This window comes from Elephas maximus, chromosome 19 (assembly GCF_024166365.1).
Source record: "Elephas maximus indicus isolate mEleMax1 chromosome 19, mEleMax1 primary haplotype, whole genome shotgun sequence".
NCBI classification, from domain to species: Eukaryota; Metazoa; Chordata; class Mammalia; order Proboscidea; family Elephantidae; genus Elephas; species Elephas maximus.
The window spans coordinates 37,753,046-37,777,319 of NC_064837.1; the positions used below are offsets into that span (position 1 = coordinate 37,753,046).

General features: G+C 38.7%; 1 protein-coding gene across 7 annotated transcripts in view; it reads right to left on the reverse strand.

Moving 5' to 3' along the window:
• ANKFN1 (ankyrin repeat and fibronectin type III domain containing 1) overlaps positions 1-24,274 on the reverse strand; it is a 463,794-nt gene that overhangs the window by 197,463 nt on the left and 242,057 nt on the right. For 6 of the 7 annotated variants that reach the window (XM_049859416.1, XM_049859419.1, XM_049859421.1 and 3 more), the window contains one exon: positions 2,401-2,602. The exons of the other annotated variant lie outside the window; for it this stretch is intronic. In XM_049859416.1, coding sequence (XP_049715373.1) covers positions 2,401-2,602 — 202 coding nt within the window. The remainder of the gene's footprint in view (positions 1-2,400; positions 2,603-24,274) is intronic. 7 annotated transcript variants of the gene reach the window in all.

The window sequence follows — 24,274 nt, forward strand, 5'->3', positions numbered from 1 at the left end:
GCCTGAACCACGGCAACAACCTGCCTGGCGCTGGTCCTAGTCTTCTCCAGCCCATGTTCCATACTGATGCAAGAATAATCATTTTAAAATACACAGTGCTACATGTCACTTTTCCCTATTTGCCTGCAGGCTGGTGCCCAAGCTCCTAGACTCCTTTGTGCTCTAACACTTACACTTTCTCAGCCCACAGCCCCACCGTGGAACACTTGGCATTTCTGAGCCCTGAGGTTAGGGGCACAAGTGGTGGTGTCCAGGTGGTGGTCATGGAAGAAGAGCAACACACAAACTATTTAAACATCTATCTGGTATCTTCTCCAAGAGCTGCTTGGTCTTTGAAAATGCTGAAATACCATTGTCCCTGATCTAGCGTAGGGCTTGCCTGATTGACGTTGGTTGATCGTCAGTGACCAGATGTGTAGGCAGCCAGATTTTAGTTTTAGTTTCATCAAAAATTGATTCTCCCTGTCAAAGGCTGCAGGTCGGCTTTAACTGAGTACATAACATGTGACTGGGATTGGAGGGAAATACAAAGCTATTATGCAAATGCTTGTTTTGACAGTGGGACCCAGGGGATAGAGTTATTTTGGTTTGCAGCTCTCTTTGCTGTAGAACAATCTGCTGAATGGAAAAGTGTTTTGTTGACAATCTGCCACACTGAAAAGCCTCTGATGCTTAGGCCACAACTCAACCACAACCAAGCCCTCCCAGAACACGAATTTGAAGTAAGAAAACAAATTAGAAAACAAATGACTTCAAAGTTAAAATGCTGCCCTGTCCACAGTTGTGTATTTTTTTATGATTCTTGGTATTCCTAATTTCTCATGCACCATATTTGCTCTCACTCTCAAGTTATTTTCTCCTCCGTGCTTTTGTTGGCAAACTCTGGCATGCTTCGATCTGGAAGGGCTAGGGCTCATTTCTGTTTTAAGCTTAAACAAATGGTGCCATTACCCCCTGCAGAAATATTCCTGGCTCAGCATATTAGCAGTATGCCCTCAGCTTTTACTGAACGTCCGTATAAGAAACTGCTATATTGGAATGTCTATAATGTCACCAATACTACTTTTTATACCATTCTCCATTCCATAATTCACCATGACATCAACAAAGACAGGAGGATTCAGCCATAGGAAACATCGATTTCTCATGATGGACTGATGTGCTTTCTGTTATCAGTTAATGGGGTGCTATAACGATTGTGTTTCCCTTTCTGCTTTGACTGCTGATGATAAATTTTATATATATATTTGGCTATAGGAGCCCAGGCGGCACAGTGGTTAAGTGCTCGGTGCTAACTGAAAAGTTGGTGGCTCCATGGAAGAAAGATGTAGCAGTCTGCTTCCATAAAGATTTACAGCCTTGGAAACCCTAAGGGGCAGTTCTACTATGTCCTATAGGGTTGCTATGAGTCAGAATCAACTCGGCAGCTGTGAGTGTGGTTTTTTGGGTTATATTTGTCTACATTTGGGAGTCCCTGGGTGGTGCAAACAGTTAACACACTTGGCTGCTAACTGAGCTTAGAGGTTCAAGTCCATCTAGAAGTGCCTTGAAAGAAAGGCCTGGTGATTTATTTTGGTAAAATCAGCCATTGAAAACCCTATGAAGCACAGTTCTACTCTGACACACATGAGGCCACCTTCAGTTCAAATCTACTTGAGGGCAATTGTCCTCCCCTCAGACCCCGCTGGATATTTGCCTAGGATTTTAGTTTATCTATTTCTCTCCCCACTTCCAATATTTCCTTTTCAAGACTTTTTTTTTTTCTTTTTCCTTTCACTGATTTTTTTTTTTAAAGCCCATTATATAGTACACGGAAGCCCTCGTGGCATAGTGGTTAAGTGCCATGGCTGCTAACCAAAAGGTCATTGGGTCGAATCCACCAGGCGCTCCTTGGAAACTCTGTGGGACAGTTCTATCTGTCCTGTAGGGTCACCATGAGTTGGAATCGACTTGAAAGCAGTGGGTTTGGCTTTTTGGTTTATGTAATACATATGTGTTATATGTTCTTTGGCTCAATTCTGCCTTGAATCTCTTTGGAAAGCATGTGAGTTGTACATTACAAATAAGTAAATACAATGATCCCATCAATATTTGAATGAACAATGGAGCTCTCACAAGAGCCTATTAAATCTGACACTCCAGGTTTGTCAAACTGCTATTTTTCTGAGATTGGTTTCTTTTGTCTCATAGAGAAAGGAAAATCGGAGAAAATCTCACAACTACTCAAACTTTAGCTAATAACACAGATATTTGTGACCTGTGCCTTTCCTGACTCTGTTTCACCATTTATAAAATTGCAGACATCAGATTTTGAAGGGAACTTGGATCATCTTAGAATCTCCTTAAGCCCAAATATAATCAAACAAATCAAACCAAGACAACAGTAAAGAGTTTTATTACCACCGAGGTCTTCCTGAGACTCAGCCGGTCAGTTCTTGTTCTGAAATAGGGCTCATCAAACGATGAGTGGCTCCCCTTCAGTTTTTCAGAGAGGTTCCTGTACAGGCGTTTGGCAGCATTGGGAGAGGATGGTGCACTATGTTTTTTTGACTGGATAAGATGTAAATTCTGCATTTGTTGGGTCATTTTCACACGGCAGTTCCTAAGAAAAGGAGAATCTGATGTCTCATTTACAGAAAAAAAAAAAAAAAAAAACATAACTATAAATTGACAAAGACTTTTTTTCCATCTCCAGTAACCATCTGGAATCCGAATAAACTATAGCATGAAGGCACCTTAGAGATCAACAGATCCAGCTTTTTCGTGTTATAGATGAGAAAACTGAACCAAGGGAGGAGAAGCAGCTTGCTTATGGCCACATAGTTGGTGGCAGGAATAAAATGACAACTCCCATTTACTATATAAACATATACTACATTTGTGTACCAACATATATGACGTGGACCTCTACTCAAAGTCTTTTAGTCTGTATCCCACTGGGAGGAAGTGTCTCCATTCTCTAACCTAGGGGGCCTATTCCATTCCTCTTGGATATAAGTGATTGGGCTTTTCTCACTAACCTCCCCTTAGATGCTGCTCTCTGCTGGGTATATAAGAAGGCGTAGTTGCACTTTGCAGACTTCTCCCTGTCTTGGGGTAGCAGTTAAACCGTGCCTGTCCTGTGAGATTTGGTGAGCTACTCTAGTGCCCAGGTGCTCGAGGAATTTGTACCCGTGGACCCATCCCTGCTAGTGTCCTCCAAGGCACTCACAGCTGGCATTCTCCAGCAGTAATTTATTATTCCAAATATCTTGAACCAGGTCCTCACCAATGTCACACCTGAAGTCAAGCTTCCAGGAGATTTGACATGCCATTTTAAAAGTCATTGTTTTGGGTATTGTCATTGAAATATTGACGCTACTAAGGCTGTGGCTGCCTGGTGTGTGAATGTGCATTGGATGAACAAATGCACGAATGAAATAATCGTCAAAGTCTTCCTACCCCTGGTGCAGTCTCTGGTGCAGTAGGCCCAGGGCCCTCCGGAACATGCTGCTGCCTTCCCACCATCCTTCAAATCGTCCATGGAGCCTTCCATTTTTAATGCTGCCGTTGCTTCTTAGATCATCTAAGGCCCTTAGATCATCTCCAGTCCTTAAGTTTTTATGACCTTATGGACCCCATAATATAATATCGTGTAGAACTTCTTTATTAATCAAACTCTTCACAGTATTGACTTCAATGATTCCCCAATTAGTACAAAATAAAATTTAAATTATTTAGGTTCACATACAAGTGCTTACCTCTCCTGCCACACTTACTACCACATTTCCACACTTTATGTTTCAGACTTGCTGACCTCCTTGAAGTTTCTCAATAGTTCAAACTCTTTCTTACCTCTGGGTCTTTTCATATACTACTTTAACTGTCTGGAATTCCATCTCTGCCTTCGTCACCTAGGAAATCTTTGCTGATTCTTTTTTTTTATAATTTTTATTGTGCTTTAAGTGAAAGTTTACAAATCAAGTCAGCCTCTCACACAAAAACCCATATACACCTTGCTACGCACTCCCAATTACTCTCCCCCTAATGAGACAGCCCGCTCTCTCCCTCCACTCTCTCTTTCTTTGTCCATTTCGCCAGCTTCTTACCCCCTCCACCCTCTCATCTCCCCCTCCCCCAGGCAGGAGATGCCAACATAGTCTCAAGTGTCCACCTGATCCAAGAAGATCACTCCTCACCAGCATCCCTCTCCAACCCATTGTCCAGTCCAATCTATGTCTGAAGAGCTGGCTTCGGGAATGGTTCCTGTCCTGGGCCAACAGAAGGTCTGGGAGCCATGACCACCGGGGTCCCTCCAGTCTCAGTCAGACCATTAAGTCTGGTCTCATGAGAATTTGGGGTCTGCATCCCACTGCTCTCCTGCTCCCTCAGGGTCTCTCTGTTGTGTTCCCTGTGAGGGCAGTCATCAGTTGTAGCTGGGCACCATCTAGTTCTTCTGGTCTCAGGATGATGTAGTCTCTGGTTCATGTGGCCCTTTCTGTCTCTTGGGCTTGTAATCACTTTGTGTCCTTGGTGTTCTTCATTCTCCTTTGATCTAGGTGGGTTGAGACCAATTGATTTTGCTGATTCTTAAAGTCTATGCTCAGTCTCTGATACCCCCAGACAAATTCATGCATTTCTTTATTCATTTACTTAGTATATATACCTCTATGGTATATTGTATCATATTGTATATGATTACCATATTGTATTATAATCATTTGTTTGGCTCTCTGTCTTCTCATTAGGAGTCCTTATTCTGGAGAATAAGGACCATCATATCTTAATTTTTATATCTCCAGCACCTAACGTGTATACCCAGGGGTAAAATAAATATAACAAATTAGGATATGAATTCCAACTCTTCCATCTACTGGCAATGTGACCTTGGGTAAATTACTTAATATGTCTGAGTCTCATTTTTCTCATTTATAAAATGGGGATGATAATAGCGTCTTTGTATTATGGTTGTGAGGATTTTAATGAGATAATGCATGTAAAGAGCCTAGAATATAACAAGTAGTCATGGGGGCTATCATTTTTGTTATGGAAGGTACTCAATAGATATTTTAGAATAAATTAATGGATAGATGAGAGTCTATTACAGACAATGCTCCAAGGGGCTACCCAGAAGGTGCATTTCTTCCCCATGCATCTGAAGCAGGGTCCATGTCCACGAGCACCAACTAACTTTGCTTTACTTTCACTGAAACAGAAGGGACTTCATTTTCTTTACCTTGATGAATGCCTTTAGGCACTCTTTAGGTCTTGTTTTAAACTTCTTCCAAGACAAAAAGACTTCCTAGTACTTTCCAAGGTAGTCAGATTTAGGCAGCCTTAGTCACGTCCATCAGGCCCTACCAAGTCTTAGCTAAATGGGCATATTTACTTTCAGGAGGATGATGCAAAGCACTGTCTGTAATGTGTATGTATGTGTGGGTATATATTTATAAATCCTCAGTAATCTTTTCGTTTATATATATATATAAAGCAGAAACAGAAAGGATAAGTGATTTGGCATCTTTTCCCCTCCATCTTTAGACTCTTTACCTTTGATTTAATAACAACTACAAGGCTTCCACTTATTTCTTTCCATTTCCACGAATATTTCAGATTGACATGCAAGCCAACTCACGTGGGGACTGTTTTAACCTCTTTCTTTTTGCCTTCTGTCTCTAGCCTTTTCCTTCAGCATTAATGTCCCAGTTCAAGCCATCTGTCTTGTCTGCATCATTATCATTCCCAAGATAACTCTACATTCTTTTGTATCTCCCACAGTGCCCAGAAGTCCAGTAAATAAATTCTTGTCAATTGATCAAATTCCAGCTACTTGCTTTCTAACTGATGACACCTACCCACATGGCCCCTTTTGTCTTTGCTCATCTCCCATCTGTTCCCTTCAGTCAAAATAGGTTGACTTTCTTTGTCTCTTTGACTTCCTTCTTATACTCTCCCAGCTGTCCCTTCCTTCCAGGATATACTTTAACATGTTTTTACTCTTCTAGCTTTCATCTATCATTATGTTACCTTTTACTCCTCTAAATTTAAAATTTTCTCTGATGACAGATAGTGAGAAAGATAACTTTCTATTTTCTGTTCCCATAAACATGCAAGTCCCTCCCAACTAACTGTGACCTTAAGTTCTTATCTTCATGGAAAGGGAAAAGCATTTGAGAAGCAGTGTAGCTTTGGCTCTAGAATTTGGAAGACCTGAGCCTGAATCACAGTATTATTACCTATAAGCTATGTGACCTTAAGCATCTTATTTAAATTCTGTTCAATAATATGTAAAAGGATAATAATAGGACATTTCTTACAGAGTTTCTATGAAGATTAAATTAACTAACATTGAAAGGTACCTATCCTGTCTGGCACATAGTAGTTAATAAATAAAACCAAAAAACTAAACCCGTTGCCGTCGATTCCAACTCATAGCAACCCTATGGGACAGAGTAGAACTGCCTCATAGGGTTTCCAAGGAGCCGCTGGTGGATTCTAACTGCTAAACTTTTGGTGAGCAGCAGAGCTCTTAACCTATGCACCACCAGGGCTCCACTCAATAAGTAACAGTGATTATTAAGGTTATTCCAAGTCTTCTTCCTAAACCAGAGACACCAAAGTACATTGCAATAATTTAAATGGTTTTTTATTGTTTTAAACATTTTCTTCAAATCTGATTTTATGTATTTACTATACTCATTAAAGTCTATTTTGTTAGAAAATATAAGTTTAGGTATGTTTAATATACATAATTACAGTAACATAGTACAACAGAAATAGGAAATAAAACTATTAGAGGAGAGAAAGGAATAAATATAAAATAATTTAAAAATGAAAAAGAAATAAAAGAACAAAACATGATAAATGGGAAATGTAAAATGAAATAGTAGGGCTGAGATGGATATATCTGAGAGCCCAGAAAGCTAGAAAAATTTATTTTTCCTAACAAAAAAAAAAAAAAAAAAAAAAAAATCTCAGATTGGGATTTTTTCAAAAGCCATTTAAAAGTGTATATCCAAATGAAATTTTCATATAAATATTAAATTAAATGAACAAGACATCAATGGAAATGGCAAAATAATGTCCTCTATAAATCCTCTTCACCATAAAAGCAATGAAAACACTGGAAATTAACCAAATGCATCCAGCAATTAAAAAAAAAAAAAAAAGCCATTTAGGGAGTGTTTATTCATGAAAACGGCTGAGTCTCAGTAAGAACAGCAAGCTTTGTGACATTTTAACTTGTCCTATTCCCATCTCCCCTTCCCCAGCTTTCCAGTAGTCTTGAAAACCAACAGCCTGTAACCACAGTAAAAACCAGTAGCCTGGCAGCCATTGGAAGGGGAAGAATGAAGTTGGAGCTTGTTCAAAGTTCCATTTCCAGATAATTGTCATTATTTGACCTATTTAATAGTTCCCTGGAAGACCATAGTCACAGACTTGTCTCTATTTGATTTGACTTGGAATGCAGCTAGTCCAAACAGCGTTTACCCCAGGGGCATTTGTTAAAACAATCAGCAGCAATAATTTAACATCATAGTTTCCTGGGGTGGTGGATACCGGTGGAAGAAAACAATGGACTAATCAAAAGGCATAAAAGGAAAAGCATGGGAATGAGATGTCTACAAGGGGCTTTGAAAAGCTCTGACATATTCCTGGGGATCTAACAGGTCACACCCATGCCTAGGGATGGGCATAGGCGTATGCTCAGAAAAGACCTGGGAAGGACCTAAGCTCTCACCCCTGGCTGACTTTGAGTCTCTGTGAAAACAGGAATTAAGGTTAAGGCAGAGTGAACTGCCTGGCTGAGTGTTGAAGAAGTGGCCTAACATGGACACAGAGCCCCTCTGCTAAGACAGAGACACTTACTGTTTCCAGGCATTTAAGGAAATCTCTGTCGAATCATTAGCTGACCACTAAGCTGAGCTGAGACTTCAGTGGCCACACACAACAAAGAGAACTGACTTTTCAGATTTAGCACAGAAAAGTCACTAAAATAAAACAAACAAACAAACAAACAAACAAAAAAACAGTAATGAAAAGACACAAAAACAAATCCTAGGGAAGGGGAATAATATAGTTTCCATAATATTATTTAAGACATCTAGGCTTCAACAAAAATTATGAGACATGCAAAGAAACAGGGAAGTACAGTCCATAAGCCAGAAATAAATCAGTCACTAGAAATTATCCCTAAAGAAGCCCAGATGTTGGGTTTGTTAGATAAAGACATTAAATTAGCTATTTAAAATATGTTCAAATATTTGTATTATGCCTATGCCAAAGAAAAATGATCCAACCAAATGTGGAAATTATCAAACAATATCATTAATATCACATGCGAGTAAAATTTTGCTGAAGACAATGGCTTGGAGAGGGATGCTGGTGAGGAGTGAGCTTCTTGGATCAGGTGGACACTTGAGACTATGTTGGCATCTCCTGCCTGGAAGGGAGATGAGAGGGTAGAGGGGGTTAGAAGCTGGCAAAATGGACACGAAAAGAGAGTGGAGGGAGGGAGCGGGCTGTCTTATTGGGAGTATGTAGCAAGGTGTATATAAGTTTTTGTGTGAGAGACTGACTTGATTTGTAAACTTTCCCTTAAAGCACAATAAAAATAATAAAAAAAAAAGTAAACCCTATGAAGCACAGTTCTACTCTGACACATAGAGGGGTTGCCATGAGTCAGAGTCAACTCATCAGCCACTGGTGAGGTAGATACAGAAAATGAGGCTGCTTCATGTCCACATGTGGATAACTTGCTTTGATGTGCTTTGTGTAAAGTGGAACTTTGGTACAATTGGGCTGTCATTACCACTTGCCAACACCCAGAAATAAACAGCAATGTTCCCTCTTCAAGAGGGCATGCCATCCCCAGTGTGCCACAAGAGAACACAGCCATGTGGCTAATGTATTTCACCTGGTTGACCTGCTAGGATTTGTAGCCTCTGTTCTATAGGAGCCCTGGTGGCCACAGTGATTAAGAGCTCAGCTGCTAACAAAAAGGCCAGTGGTTCAAATCCACCAGTTGCTCCTTGGAAACTCTACGGGTCAGTTCTACTCTGTCCTATAGGTTCGCTATGAGTCGGAATCTACTTAATTACAATGGGTTTGGTTTTCTTTTTTGTTTTGTTTTTTAGTTCTATAGGCCAAGAACAGATTTTCAAACATTACATGTATTTAAAGGAATGGTTTTCATTATAATAAAAAATATTTTTCCCCTTAAAAAATTTTTTTTTTTTTTTTGCTGAAGATATTCAAAAGTGGCTGCAGCAGTGTATCAACAGGGAACTGCCAGAAATTCAAGTCAGATTCAGAGGAGGACATGGAACCAGGGGTATCATTACTGATGTCAGATGGATCCTGACTGAAAGCAGAGAATACCAGAAAGATGTTTACCAGTGTTTTATTGACTATGCAAAGGGATTTGACTATGTGAATCATAACAAATTGTGGATAAAATTGCAAAGAATGGGAATTCCAGAAAACTTAATTGTGCTCATGAGGAACCTGTTCATAGATCACAGGATCAAACAAAACAAAGGGATACTCTGTGGTATGAAGTCAGAAAAGGTGTGTGTCAGGGTTGTATCCTTTCACCATACTTATTCAATCTGTATGCTGAACAAATAATTCGAGAAGCTGGACTATATGAAGAAGAATGAGGCATCAGGATTGGAGGAAGGCTCATTAACAACTTGCGTTTTGCAGATCACACAACCTTGCTTGCTGAAAGTGAAGAGAACTTGAAGCACTTACTGACGAAAATCAAAGACTTCAGTATGGGTTAAAATATGGATTGCACTTCAACATAAAGAAAACAAAAATCCTCACAACTGGACAAATATGCAACATCATGATAAAAGGAGAAAAGATTGAAGTTGTCAAGGATTTCATTTTACTTGTATCTACAATCAATACTCATGGAAGCAGCAGTCAAGAAATCAAGTGACACATTGCATTGGGCAAATCTGCTGCGGAAGACCTCTTTAAAGTGTTAAAAAGCAAAGATGTCACCTTGAGGACCAAGGTGTGACTGATGCAAGCCGTGGTGTTTTCAATTGCTTCATATGCATGTGTAATGTTTAAGATAGTGTGTCAGCTTGGCTGAGCCATGATTTTCAGTATTTTGGCAGTTGAATAATGTTGTGATCACTTTGCTGTTAAGATTTGATATGTGATCACCCCCATGATGGGATCTGCTGTGAGTAGCTAATCAGTTGAAAGGGAGTTTCCTTGGGTGTGTGACCTGCATCGAATATAAGTGGACATTCTGGCAGGGCTTGGGGGCTTTTTGCTCACGCTGGACCATGCAGCTGGCTCCTGTTTTTCTGACCTCCAGGTCTTGGGACTTGAGCTAGTGGTTTACCTGCAGTCTTGTCTGCTGATCTTGAGGTTCATCATCTTTGCAGCCTGTGAGCAAAAGCTGTGCTCTCTGACCTGCTGATCTTGGGTTTGCAAGCCCCTGCAGCTACATGAATCCGGAGAAGCCTCTATCCTGACCCACAGACTTGGGATGTTCCGGCCTCTACAACCATGCGAGCCATTTCCTTGATATAAATCTCTGTCTATATATGTATTTATATGCTTTACTGGTTTTGCTTCTCTAGAGAACCCAGTCTAAGATAGCATGCAAAAGCTGGGCAATGAATAAGGAAGACTGAAAAAGAATGGATGCCTTTGAATTATGGTGTTGGTGAAGAATGTTGAATATACCATGAGCTGCCAAAAGAAAGAACAAAATTGTCTTGGAAGAAGTACAGTCAGAATGCTCCTTAGAAGCTAGGATGGTGAGACTTCATCTCACATACTTTGGACATGTCATCAGGAGAGATCAGTCCTTGGAGAGGAACATCACGCTTGGCAAAGTAGAGGGTCAACAAAAAAGAGGAAGACCCTCAATGAGATGGATTGACACGGTGGCTCCAACAATGAGCTCAAACCTAACAATGATCATGAGGAGGCACTGGACTGGACAGGTTTCATTCTGTTGTACATAAGGTCACTGTGAGTCACAATCAACTCTATGGCACCTAACAACAACAAAAGAGCTAAAGGAAACCATGTATAAATAAATAAAGGAAAATATGAGAATAACGTCTCATCAAATAATGAATATTCCGTATAGATAGTTCTTTAAAAGAGCATTGTTCAAGACAGACTAAAATAAAATTAATTAATTAAAATTAATTAATTATTTTAAAAATAGTGGTTGTCAATAAAGAGAAATTATGTAAAACAAAATCCATATAGAAATTCTGGAGTTTAACAATACAATAAGTAAAATGAAAAAAAAAATCACTAGAGGGGCTCAGCAGGAGATCTGAGCAGGCATAAGAAAAAATTAGTGAACTGGAAAATAGGTCAATTTGAATTATTTAGCCTGAGGAGCAGAAGGAAATGGAGAAAAATGCACAAAGCTTCAGAGACCAATGGAACACCATGAAGCATACCAACATATACAAAATAGGAGAGAGAAAAAAGAAAAGAAAATTTGAAAGAGAGGAGAGAAAGAGAAGAGGAGAGAGAGAAAGAGAGGTGAGAAAGAGGAAAGCAGAGAGAAAGAAAAAGAAAGAGAATATCTGAAGAAATAACCACCCAAAACTTCTCAAATTTGATGAAGAACATTATACATTCAAGAAGCTCACAAACTCCAAGAAGGATAAATTCAAAGAGATCCACACATGGACTCACATAATCAAACTGTCAAAAGTCAAAGACCAAGAAAGGATCTTGAAAGCAGCAAGAGAGAAATAACTCATTAAATACAAATGATCCTCAGTAAGATCGACAGCTGATTTCTCATAGGAAACCATGGAGAGCAGAAGGCAGCAGGATGGCATATTTGAAGTGCTTAAAAAAGACCATCAGCCAAGAGTTTCTATATCCAGCAAAACTATGCCTCAAAAATGAAGGAGAAATTAAGACAGTCACAGATAAACAAAAAATCTGAGAGAATTCATTGGTACGAAATCTGCCCTAGAAGAAACACTAAAGGGAGTACTTCAGGCTGAAGTAAAAGGGCTCTTTATGAAGAAATAAAGTAATGACACTACATAGGCAAATATAAAAAAGAGTATAAGTCCATTTTTGTTTGTAACTTTTTTATCTTTTCTGATTTAAATGACGGCTACATAAAGCGATAATTACAAATATGTTTTGCTGGGTATATGATACATAAGCATGTAATTTATAAAACAACAGCACAAAGGAGGAGAGAGGGAATGGAGCTATATAAGAACAAAGTCTTTGTATACTATTAAAATTAGTTTTGTATTAACTTCAACTACATTGTTACAAGTTAAGATGTTAATTGTAATCCCCAGGGCAACCACTAACACACACACGCACTGATATAAATAAATAAATAAATATATACATAAAGAACAAATATATAGATTAGGTAGATAGATACAGAGAGAGTTAAAGGGGGGGATGACAAGAGAATTAAAATAGCACATTAGAAAAAAATCTAACACAAAACAAGGCAGTAATAGAGGAACAAAAGGCATAAGACATAAAACAAATAGCAAAATGGGAGATGTAAATTCCACCTTATCAGTAATTACATTAAATGTAAACGTTTAAATACTCAAAAGGCAGAGTTTTGCAGATGAATAAAACAAACAAATAAGAAAAAACAAACACATGATCCAACTATATGCTATCTACAAGAGACACGCTTTAGACTAAAGACGTAAATAGGCTGAAAGTAAAAGGATGGAAAATGCTATACCATGCAAACAGTAACCAGAAGAGAACTGGGATGCCTAAGTTAATTGTAGACAAAATAGACTTTAAGACAAAAATTGTTACTAGAGACAAAAAGGGAGACATTTTATAATGATGAAAGGATCAGTCCATCAAGAGGATACAAAAATTATAAACATATATCTACCTAACACCCAAACCAAAAAACCAAACCCATTGCCGTCAAGTCAGTTATGACTTATAGCAACCCGACAGGACAGAGTAGAACTGCCCCATAAGGTTTTTAAGGAGTGGCTGGTGGATTCGAACTGCTGACCTTTTGGTTAGCAGCCAAACACTTAAACCGCTGCACCACCAGGGCTCTGTACCGAACAAAAGTGCTCCAAAATACATGAAGCAAAAAACTTGACAGAATTGAAGAAATAGACAATTAATTCATAATAGTTAAATACTTCAATACTCCACTTTCAATAATGGATAGAGCAACTAAACAGAAAATCAACAAGGAAATAGGAGACTGGAACAACACTGTAAACCAAAACCTAACGGGCATGTATAGAACACTTCAACCAACAATAGCATAATACACCTTCTTTTCAAGTGCACGTGAAACATTCTCCAAAATAGACCATATGTTAGGCCATTAAATAAGCTTCAATAAATTTAAAATGATTGAAATCATACAAAATATATTCTCCAATGACAATGGAATGAAGCCACAAAGAAAAATAGTAGGAAAACTTGAAAATTCACAAATATGTGGAAATTAAACAACACACTCTTAACCAATAGGTCAAAGTAGAATCACAAGGGAAATTAGAATATTCTTTGAAATGAATAATAATGAAAACATACCCAGAACAAATTATTATTCATTTCATACCAAAATTTATGAGCAGCAGTGAATTAAATGCTTAGAGGAAAATCTATAGCTGTAAATACCTACATTAAAAAAAAAGAAGATCTCAAATCAATAACCTATCTTTGCATCTTAAAAAACTAGCAAAGGGAGGCGGGGCCAAGATGGCGGACTAGGTGGACGCTACCGCGGATCCCTCTTGCAACAAAGACTCGGAAAAACAAGTGAATCGATCACATACATAACAATCTACGAACCCTGAACAACAAACACAGATTTAGAGATGGAGAACGAACAAATACGGGAAGGCAGTGATTGTTTTCAGAGCCTGGAGCCAGCGTACCAGTCAGCAGATTTTCTGGAAAAACTAGTTTCCCAGTGATGGCTTGGAGAGAGCAGTCCATATCAAACCACATAAAGAAGCAGACCATGACAGCTTCTCCAACCCCCCAAACAAAAGAATCAAAATCTTTCCCAAATGAAGATACAATCCTGGAATTATCAGATACAGAATATAAAAAACTAATTTACAGAATGCTTCAAGACATCACAAACGAAATAAGGCAAACTGCAGAAAAAGCCAAGGAACACACTGATAAAACTGTTGAAGAACTCAAAAAGATTATTCAAGAACATAGTGGAAAAATTAATAAGTTGCAAGAATCCATAGAGAGACAGCATGTAGAAATCCAAAAGATTAACAATAAAATTACAGAATTAGACAACGCAATAGGAAGTCAGAGGAGCAGACTCAAGCAATTAGAATGCAGACTGGGACATCTGGAGGACCAGGGAATCAACACCAACATTGCTGAAAAAAAATCAGATAAAAGAATTAAAAAAAATGAAGAAACCCTAAGAATCATGTGGGACTCTATCAAGAAGGATAACTTGCGGGTGATTGGAGTCCCAGAACAGGGAGGGGGGACAGAAAACACAGAGAAAATAGTTGAAGAACTCCTGACACAAAACTTCCCTGACATCATGAAAGACGAAAGGATATCTATCCAAGATGCTCATCGAACCCCATTTAAGATTGATCCAAAAAGAAAAACACCAAGACATATTATCATTAAACTCGCCAAAACCAAAGATAAAAACAAAATTTTAAAAGCAGCCAAGGAGAAAAGAAAGGTTTCCTTCAAGGGAGAATCAATAAGAATAAGTTCAGACTACTCAGCAGAAACCATGCAGGCAAGAAGGGAATGGGACGACATATACAGAGCACTGAAGGAGAAAAACTGCCAGCCAAGGATCCTATATCCAGCAAAACTCTCTCTGAAATATGAAGGCGAAATTAAGATATTCACAGATAAACACAAGTTTAGAGAATTTCCAAAAACCAAACCAAGGCTACAAGAAATACTAAAGGATATTGTTTGGTCAGAAAACCAATAATATCAGATACCAGCACAATACAAGGTCACAAAATAGAACGTCCTGATATCAACTCAAATAGGGAAATCACAAAAACAAACAAATTAAGATTAATTAAAAAAAAAATAATACACATAACAGGGAATCATGGAAGTCAATAGGTAAAAGATCACAATAATCAAAAAGAGGGACTAAATACAGGAGGCATTGAACTGACAGATGGAGAGTGATACAAGGCGATATAGAAGGATACAAGTTAGGTTTTTACTTAGAAAAATAGGGGTAAATAATAAGGTAACCACAAAAAGGTATAACAACTCCATAACTCAAGATAAAAGCCAAGAAAAACTAACGACTCAACTAACATAAAGTCAAACACTATGAAAATGAGGATCTCACAATTTACTAAGAAAAACGTCTCAGCACAAAAAAGTATGTGGAAAAATGAAATTGCCAACAACACACATGAAAAGGCATCAAAATGACAGCACTAAAAATTTATTTATCTATAATTACGCTGAATGTAAATGGACTAAATGCACCAGTAAAGAGACAGAGAGTCTGGGACTGGATAAAGAAACACGATCCATCTATATGCTGCCTACAAGAGACACACCTTAGACTTAGAGACACAAACAAACTAAAACTCAAAGGATGGAAAAAAATATATCAAGCAAACAATAAGCAAAAAAGAAGAGGAGTAGCAATAATAATTTCTGACAAAATAGACTTTAGACTTAAATCCACCACAAGGGATAAAGAAGGACACTATATAATGATAAAAGGGACAATTGATCAGGAAGACATAACCATATTAAATATTTATGCACCCAATGACAGGGCTGCAAGATACATAAATCAAATTTTAATAGAATTGAAAAGTGAGATAGACACCTCCACAATTATAGTAGGAGACTTCAACACACCACTTTCGGAGAGGGACAGGACATCCAATAAGAAGCTCAATAGAGACACGGAAGACCTACTTACAACAATCAACCAACTTGACCTCATTGACTTATACCGAACTCTCCACCCAACTGCTGCAAAGTATACTTTTTTTTCTAGCGCACATGGAACATTCTCTAGAATAGACCACATATTAGGTCATAAAACAAACCTTTGCAGAGTCCAAAACATCGAAATATTACAAAGCATCTTCTCAGACCACAGGGCAATAAAACTAGAAATCAATAACAGAAAAACTAGGGAAAAGAAATCAAATACTTGGAAACCGAACAATACCCTCCTGAAAAAAGAATGGGTTATAGAAGACATCAAGGAGGGAACAAGGAAATTCATAGAATGCAACGAGAATGAAAACACTTCCTATCAAAACCTCTGGGACACAGCAAAAGCAGTGCTCAGAGGCCAATTTATATCGATAAATGCACACATACAAAAAGAAGAAAGAGCCAAAATCAGAGAACTGTCCGTACAACTTGAACAAATAGAAAGTGAGCAACAAAAGAATCCATCAGGCACCAGAAGAAAACAAATAATAAAAATTAGAGCTGAACTAAATGAATCAGAGAACAGAAAAACAATTCAAAGAATTAACAAAGCCAAAAGCTGGTTCTTTGGAAAAATTAACAAAATTGATAAACCATTGGCTAGACTGACTAAAGAAATACAGGAAAGGAAACAAATAACCCGAATAAGAAACGAGAAGGACCACATCACAACAGAACCAAATGAAATTAAAAGAATCATTTCAGATTACTAAGAAAAATTGTACTCTAACAAATTTGAAAACCTAGAAGAAATGGATGAATTCTTGGAAAAACACTACCTACCTAAACTAACACAATCAGAAGTAGAACAACTAAATAGACCCGTAACAAAAAAAGAGATTGAAACGGTAATCAAAAAACTTCCAACAAAAAAAAGCCCTGGCCCGGACGGCTTCACTGCAGAGTTCTACCAAACTTTCAGAGAAGAGTTAACACCACTACTACCGAAGGTATTTCAAAGCATAGAAAATGACGGAATACTACCTAACTCATTCTATGAAGCCACCATCTCCCTGATACCAAAACCAGGTAAAGACATTACCAAAAAAAGAAAATTATAGACCTATATCCCTCATGAACATAGATGCAAAAATCCTCAACCAAATTCTAGCCAATAGAATCCAACAACACATCAAAAAAATAATTCACCATGATCAAGTGGGATTTATACCAGGTATGCAAGGCTGGTTTAATATCAGAAAAACCATTAATGTAATCCATCACATAAATAAAACAAAAGATAAAAACCACATGATCTTATGAATTGATGCAGAAAAGGCATTTGACAAAGTCCAACACCCATTTATGACAAAAACTCTTACCAAAATAGGAATTTAAGGAAAATTCCTCAACATAATAAAGGGCTTCTATGCAAAGCCAACAGCCAGTATCACTCTAAATGGAGAGAACCTGAAAGCATTTCCCTTGAGAATGGGAACCAGACAAGGATGCCCTTTATCACCGCTCTTATTCAACATCGTACTTGAAGTCCTAGCCAGGGCAATTAGGCTAGACAAAGAAATAAAGGGCATCCGGATTGGCAAGGAGGAAGTAAAGTTATCACTGTTTGCAGATGACATGATTATATACACAGAAAACCCTAAGGAATCCTCCAGAAAACTCCTGAAACTAATAGAAGAGTTTGGCAGAGTCTCAGGTTATAAAATAAACATACAAAAATCACTTGGGTTCCTCTATATCAACAAAAAGAACACCTAAGAGGAAATCACCAAATCAATACCATTCACAGTAGCCCCCAAGAAGATAAAATACTTAGGAATAAATCTTACCAAGGATGTAAAAGACCTATACAAAGAAAACTACAAAGCTCTACTACAAGAAATTCAAAAGGACATACTTAAGTGGAAAAACATACCTTGCTCATGGATAGGAAGACTTAACATAGTAAAAATGTCTATTCTACCAAAAGCCATCTATACATATAACGTACTTCCGATCCAAATTCCAATGTCATATTTTAAGGGGATAGAGAAAGAAATCACTAATTTCATATGGAAGGGAAAGAAGCCCCGGATAAGCAAAGCATTACTGAAAAAGAAGAAGAAAGTGGGAGGCCTCACTCTACCTCAGAAGCTATTATACAGCCACAGTAGTCAAAACAGCCTGGTACTGGTACAACAACAGGCACATAGACCAATGGAACAGAATTGAGAACCCAGATATAAATCCATCCACGTATGAGCAGCTGATATTTGACAAAGGACCAGTGTCAGTTAATTGGGGAAAAGATAGTCTTTTTAACAAATGGTGCTGGCATAACTGGATATCCATTTGCAAAAGAATGAAACAGGACCCATACCTCACACCATGCACAAAAACTAACTCCAAGTGGATCAAAGACCTAAACATAAAGACTAAAACGATAAAGATCATGGAAGAAAAAATAGGGACAACCCTAGGGGCCCTAATACAAGGCATAAACAGAATACAAAACATTATCAAAAATGATGATGAGAAACCCGATTACTGGGAGCTCCTAAAAATCAAACACCTATGCTCATCTAAAGACTTCACCAAAAGAGTAAAAAGACCACCTACAGACTGGGAAAGAATTTTCAGCTATGACATCTCAGACCAGCGCCTGATCTCTAAAATCTACATGATTCTATCAAAACTCAACCACAAAAAGACAACCCAATCAGGAAGTGGGCAAAGGATATGAACACACATTTCACTAAAGAAGATATTCAGGCAGCCAACAGATACATGAAAAAATGCTCTTGATCATTAGCCATTAGAGAAATGCAAATTAAAACTACGATGAGATTCCATCTCACTCCAACAAGGCTGGCATTAATCCAAAAAACACAAAATAATAGATGTTGGAGAGGCTACGGAGAGATTGGAACTCTTATACACTGCTGATGGGAATGTAAAATGGTACAACCACTTTGGAAATCTATCTGGCTTTTCCTTAAACAGTTAGAAATAGAACTACCATACAACCCAGAAATCCCACTCCTTGGAATATACCCTAGAGATACAAGAGCCTTCACACAAACAGATACATGCACACCCATGTTTATTGCAGCTCTGTTTACAATAGCAAAAAGCTGGAAGCAACCAAGGTGTCCATCAACAGATGAATGGGTAAATAAATTGTGGTATATTCACACAATGGAATACTACGCATCGATAAAGAACAGTGACGAATCTGTGAAACATTTCATAACATGGAGGAACCTGGAAGGCATTATGCTGAGCGAAATTAGTCAGAGGCAAAAGGACAAATATTGTATAAGACCACTATTATAAGATCTTGAGAAATAGTATAAACTGAGAAGAACACATACTTTTGTGGTTACGAGGCGGGGAGGGAGGGAGAGAGGGAGAGGTTTTTTTATTGATTAGTCAGTAGATAAGAACTGCTTTGGGTGAAGGGAAAGACAACACTCAATACATGGAAGGTCAGCTCAATTGGACTGGACCAAAAGCAAAGAAGTTTCCGGGATAAAATGAATGCTTCAAAGGTCAGCGGAGCAGGGGCGGGGGTCTGGGGAACATGGTTTGAGGGGACTTCTAAGTCAATTGGCAAAATAATTCTATTATGAAAACATGCTGCATCCCACTTTGAAATGTGGCGTCTGGGGTCTTAAATGCTAACAAGCGGCCATCTAAGATGCATCAATTGGTCTCAACCCACCTGGAGCAAAGGAAAATGAAGAACACCAAGGTCACACGACAACTAAGAGTCCAAGAGACAGAAAGGGCCACATGAACCAGAGACCTACATCATCCTGAGACCAGAAGAACTAGTTGGTGCCCGGCCACAATCGATGACTGCCCTGAAAGGGAGCACAACAGAGAACTCCTGAGGGAACAGGAGATCAGTGGGATGCAGACCCCAAATTCTCATAAAAAGACCATACTTAATGGTCTGACTGAGACTAGAGGAATCCCGGCGGCCATGCTCCCCAGACTTTCTGTTGGCACAGGACGAACCATCCCCGAAGACAACTCATCAGACATGAAAGGGACTGGTCAGCGGGTGGGAGAGAGATGCTGATGAAGAGTGAGCTAATTATATCAGGTGGACACTTGAGAGTGTGTTGGCAACTCTTGTCTGGAGGGGGGATGGGAGGATAGAGAGGGAAGCTGGCTAAATTGTCACGAAAGGAGAGACTGGAAGGGCTGACTCAATAGGGGGAGAGCAAGTGGGAGTACGGACTAAGATGTATGTAAACTTATATGTGACAGACTGATTGGATTTGTAAACGTTCACTTGAAGCTTGATGAAAGTTAATAATAATAAAAAAAAAAACTAGCAAAGAAAGAGCAAACTAAACCTCAAAAAACAGAAGGAAAGAAATAATAAAGATTGGAGCAGAAATAAATGAAATAGAAAAATCAACAAACCCAAAAGTTGGTTCTTGAAAAAGATCAACAAAATTGACAGACATTTAGCTAGACCTGACAAGGGAGTGGTGGTGGGGGCGGGGGTGGGGGGGGGGGAGGCAGGACAAGACACAAATTACTAAAATCCAAAACGAAAGGTTATCACTATCAATCTTACAGAAATAGAAAGGATTATAAGGGAATACTAAGAGCAATTGTACACCAACAAATTAAAAAACCTAGATGAAATATAAAAATTCCTAGAAACATGCAAACTACCAAAACTAACTCAAGAAGAAATAGAAAATCTGAATAGACATATAACAAATAGACTGAACTATTAAAAAAAAAATCTAAAAAGAAAAGCCTAGGTCTAGACGGCATTACTCATGAGTTGAATTAATACAAATCCTTCACAAACTCTTCTAAAACATTAAATGAGGATGGAATACTTCCCAACTCATTCTGTGAGGTCAGCATTACCCTGATATCTGAATCAGAAAAAGACGTTGCAAGAAAAGAAAATCCTGGAAAAAACCCTAGCAAATCACCAGCAAGTAAAGAAGTGCTAAAGCAAAACAAAACAAACGACAATAACAACAACAAAACAAAAACAAAAACTCCACAATGATGGAGGTATGTCAAAAGGACACAGGAGTCAACTCTAAGAGCTTCCAATGGCCACCCAAAGCACAAAATAAATATATAAGTCCATGCTGGTATAAATAAATAAGTGGGGAGAAGAGACAAATCTCCCATGAAGAAAAATTCCAAATAATTTATGTACATACTCTGCCCCCAAGGAAGTGGAACATAATCTCCACTCCATAAGTGAAGTCCATACAGTTGTAAGAAATAATACAGAGAACTTCCTAAACCTGAAAAGGGCATTATCTTAGTTATCTAATGCTGCTATAACAGAAATACCACAAGTGAATGGCTTTAATAAGGATAAATTTATTCTCTCACAGTTTAGGAGGCTTGAAGTCCGAATTTAGGGTGCCAGCTCCAGGGGAGGACCTTCTTCCTCTGCCAGCTCTGGGGGAAGGTCTTTGTCATCAATCTTCCGCAGTCAAGGAGTTTTTCAGCACAGGAATCCTGGGTCCAAGGGACATGCTATCCTCCTGGTTCTTGTTTCTTGGGGATATGAGGTCCCCATGTCTCTCTGCCCACTTCTCTCTTTTATATCTCAAAAGAGATTGATTTAAAACACACCTAATCTTGTAGATTGAGTCCCACCTCATTAACATAACTGCCACTAATCCCACTGCATTAACATCATAGAGGTAGGATTTACAACACATAAGAAAATCACATCAGATGACAAAATGGTGGACAATCACACAACACTCAGAATCATGGCCTAGCCAAGCTGATGCACATTTTGGGGGGACACAATTCAATCCATGACATTCTACCCTTTGGCTCCCTAAAATTCACATCCTTGACACATGTAAAACACATTCACCCCATCATATAGCAGACATTCTTAAATCAATTCCAAGTCCAACTTCCATCCTGGGCAAAATTCCTCTTCATCTGTGAAATCCAGAATACAAGTTATCTGCTTCTAAAGTACAATGGTGGAGTGGCACGAGGTAGACATTTCCATTACAAATGGGAGAAATTGGAGGGAAAGAAGGGATAACAGGCACCAAGCTAGTCAGCAGAACACATTCCATTAACCCTCAAGGCTTGAAAATAATCCTCTGTTCTCTGAGACCCTTTAGACAATGGCCCTGCCCTCCAGACTCCGGGTATTCGCCACACTATCCGGAATCTGGGTGAAGGCCCCTTGTCCTTGGGCTTCAGCTTTGCCTTTCAGGCCCACTAAAATGCCATCTCTGCCCCCTTGCAATTGGACAGCCCCATTCTCCTAGTCCATCTGAGTAACAACTCCACTGTTAGAAACTCCAGAAGTCCTAGCTCCACCTTTGAGATTCCAGAGGTCACCACCCTGCCCTTTTAGACTGAGGCAGCTCTGCTTCCTGTGTTCCTTGTCTCTTCAGCGTCTGATTCCTGGTTCCTTGGCCTCTTGGCCCCTTGGGCCTCACAGCCCACATCTGCCCTGCTGGGCCAAGTGTTCCACTGATAATTGCCTGGAGGCACCCCACTCTGCCAGTAAACTTTGGCCAGAAGGCACTCAGCTGTCTTGCTCTATGGGTCAGCAAGCCTAGTTCCACTGATATGTGCCCATAAGCACCCCACTCTGTCAGGAAGCCTCCCACACAAAGGCACTCAGCTCTCTCTGTTGGTCAGCTTCAGCGTTGTCTTGTGCTGGTCTCCTGGTTCTGCTGCTGCTATTTCTCTGTTGCAGCTTCATGCCATCTGCACTCTCTCCAGTATAACAGCTCTCCTCACTTCTTTCTGAGTCATCACCAGAATTGTCTTTGATGTCCATGATTCTATCAATAGTCCCTTCAAAGGCAATCTTGCGTTTTACTATTAGGCGCTTTAAAACTCTTCCAGCTTCTACCCATTCACGGCTTCAAAACTGCCTCCACATTTTAGGTATCTATTATCAGAGCAGCACCCCACTTTCTTGGTACCAAATTCTATCTTAGTTATCTAGTGCTGCCATAACAGAAAAACCACAGTGGATGGCTTTCACAAAAAGAAATTTATTCTACTACAGTATAGGAAGCTAGAAGTCCAAATTTAGGGTGCCAGCTCCAGGGGAAGGCTTTCTCTCTTTGTCGGCTCTGGGGGAAGGTTCTTGTCATCGATCTTTCCTGGCTGAGGAGCTTCTCAGCACAGAGAACCTGGGTCCAAAGGACCATTCTCCTGGCTCTTATTTTTGGTGGAATGAGGTTCTCATGTCTTTCTGCCTGATTCTGTCTTTTATATCTCAAAAGAGACTGACTTAAGACACAACCAAATCTTCTAGATTGAGTCCTATCTCATTAACATAACTGCTGCTAATCCCACCTCATTAACATCATACAGGTAGAATTTACAACACACAGAAAAATTACATCAGGTCACAAAATGGTGGACAATCACACAATACTGGGAATCATGGCCTAGCCAAGCTGACACACATTTTTGGAAGACACAATTCAATCCATGACAGGCATCTATGAAGAACCCACAGCTAATATACTTAATTGTGGAAGACTAAATGCTTTCTCCTAAGATCAGCAACAAGACAAAGATGTCTGCTCTTACCACTTCTATTCTACATTGTACTAGATATCCTAGGGAGGGCAATTAGGCAAGAAAAAGAAATAAAAAAAAATAAAAGGCATTCAGTTTTGAAGGGAAGAAATATAAATTATCTCTATTTGCAAATGGTATAATCTTATATATGGAAAATCCTAAGGAATATGCATGCACACACACACACCCCAACTATTAGAGCTAAGAAATGAGTTAAAGAAGATTGAAGGATAAAAGATCAATATACAAAAATCAGTTGTATTTCTATACACTGAAAATTTACAATCTGAAAATGAAATTAAAAAAATTCCATTTTCAATAGCATAAAAAAGAATAAAATAATTGGGAATAAATTTTACAAAATAAGTACAAAACTTACAACTTAAAAACTATAAAACATGGTTGAATGACATTAAAGAAGACCTACATAAATGGAAAGACATTCTATATTCATGGATTGGAAGACTTAATATTGTCCTGCCGATGCCAGGCACCAGATGGAAATTGGAGGGAAGTGGTAATATTTATCTGTCTACTTCTGTTAGGTATCCTGTCCCATATAGTTACTTTCTCTATGTTACAGAAACTGCTTCCTCCTTTGGCCTTTCAGGATTCACCATTCCTTATTAGTTTTCCTTAACCTGCCAACTCCTTTATAAATGTTTCTATTATTAACCCCTCTCAGTTACTCTGCTGAATGTGCCATATGGTTCTTGCTGGAGTGCTAATACATCATGTAATCCCTATAACTCCCATAAGAGTGTCTTGAAAATGATAGTAACTGTACTCCTTACATCTTTGTATTGAATTGAACTGAGGAAAA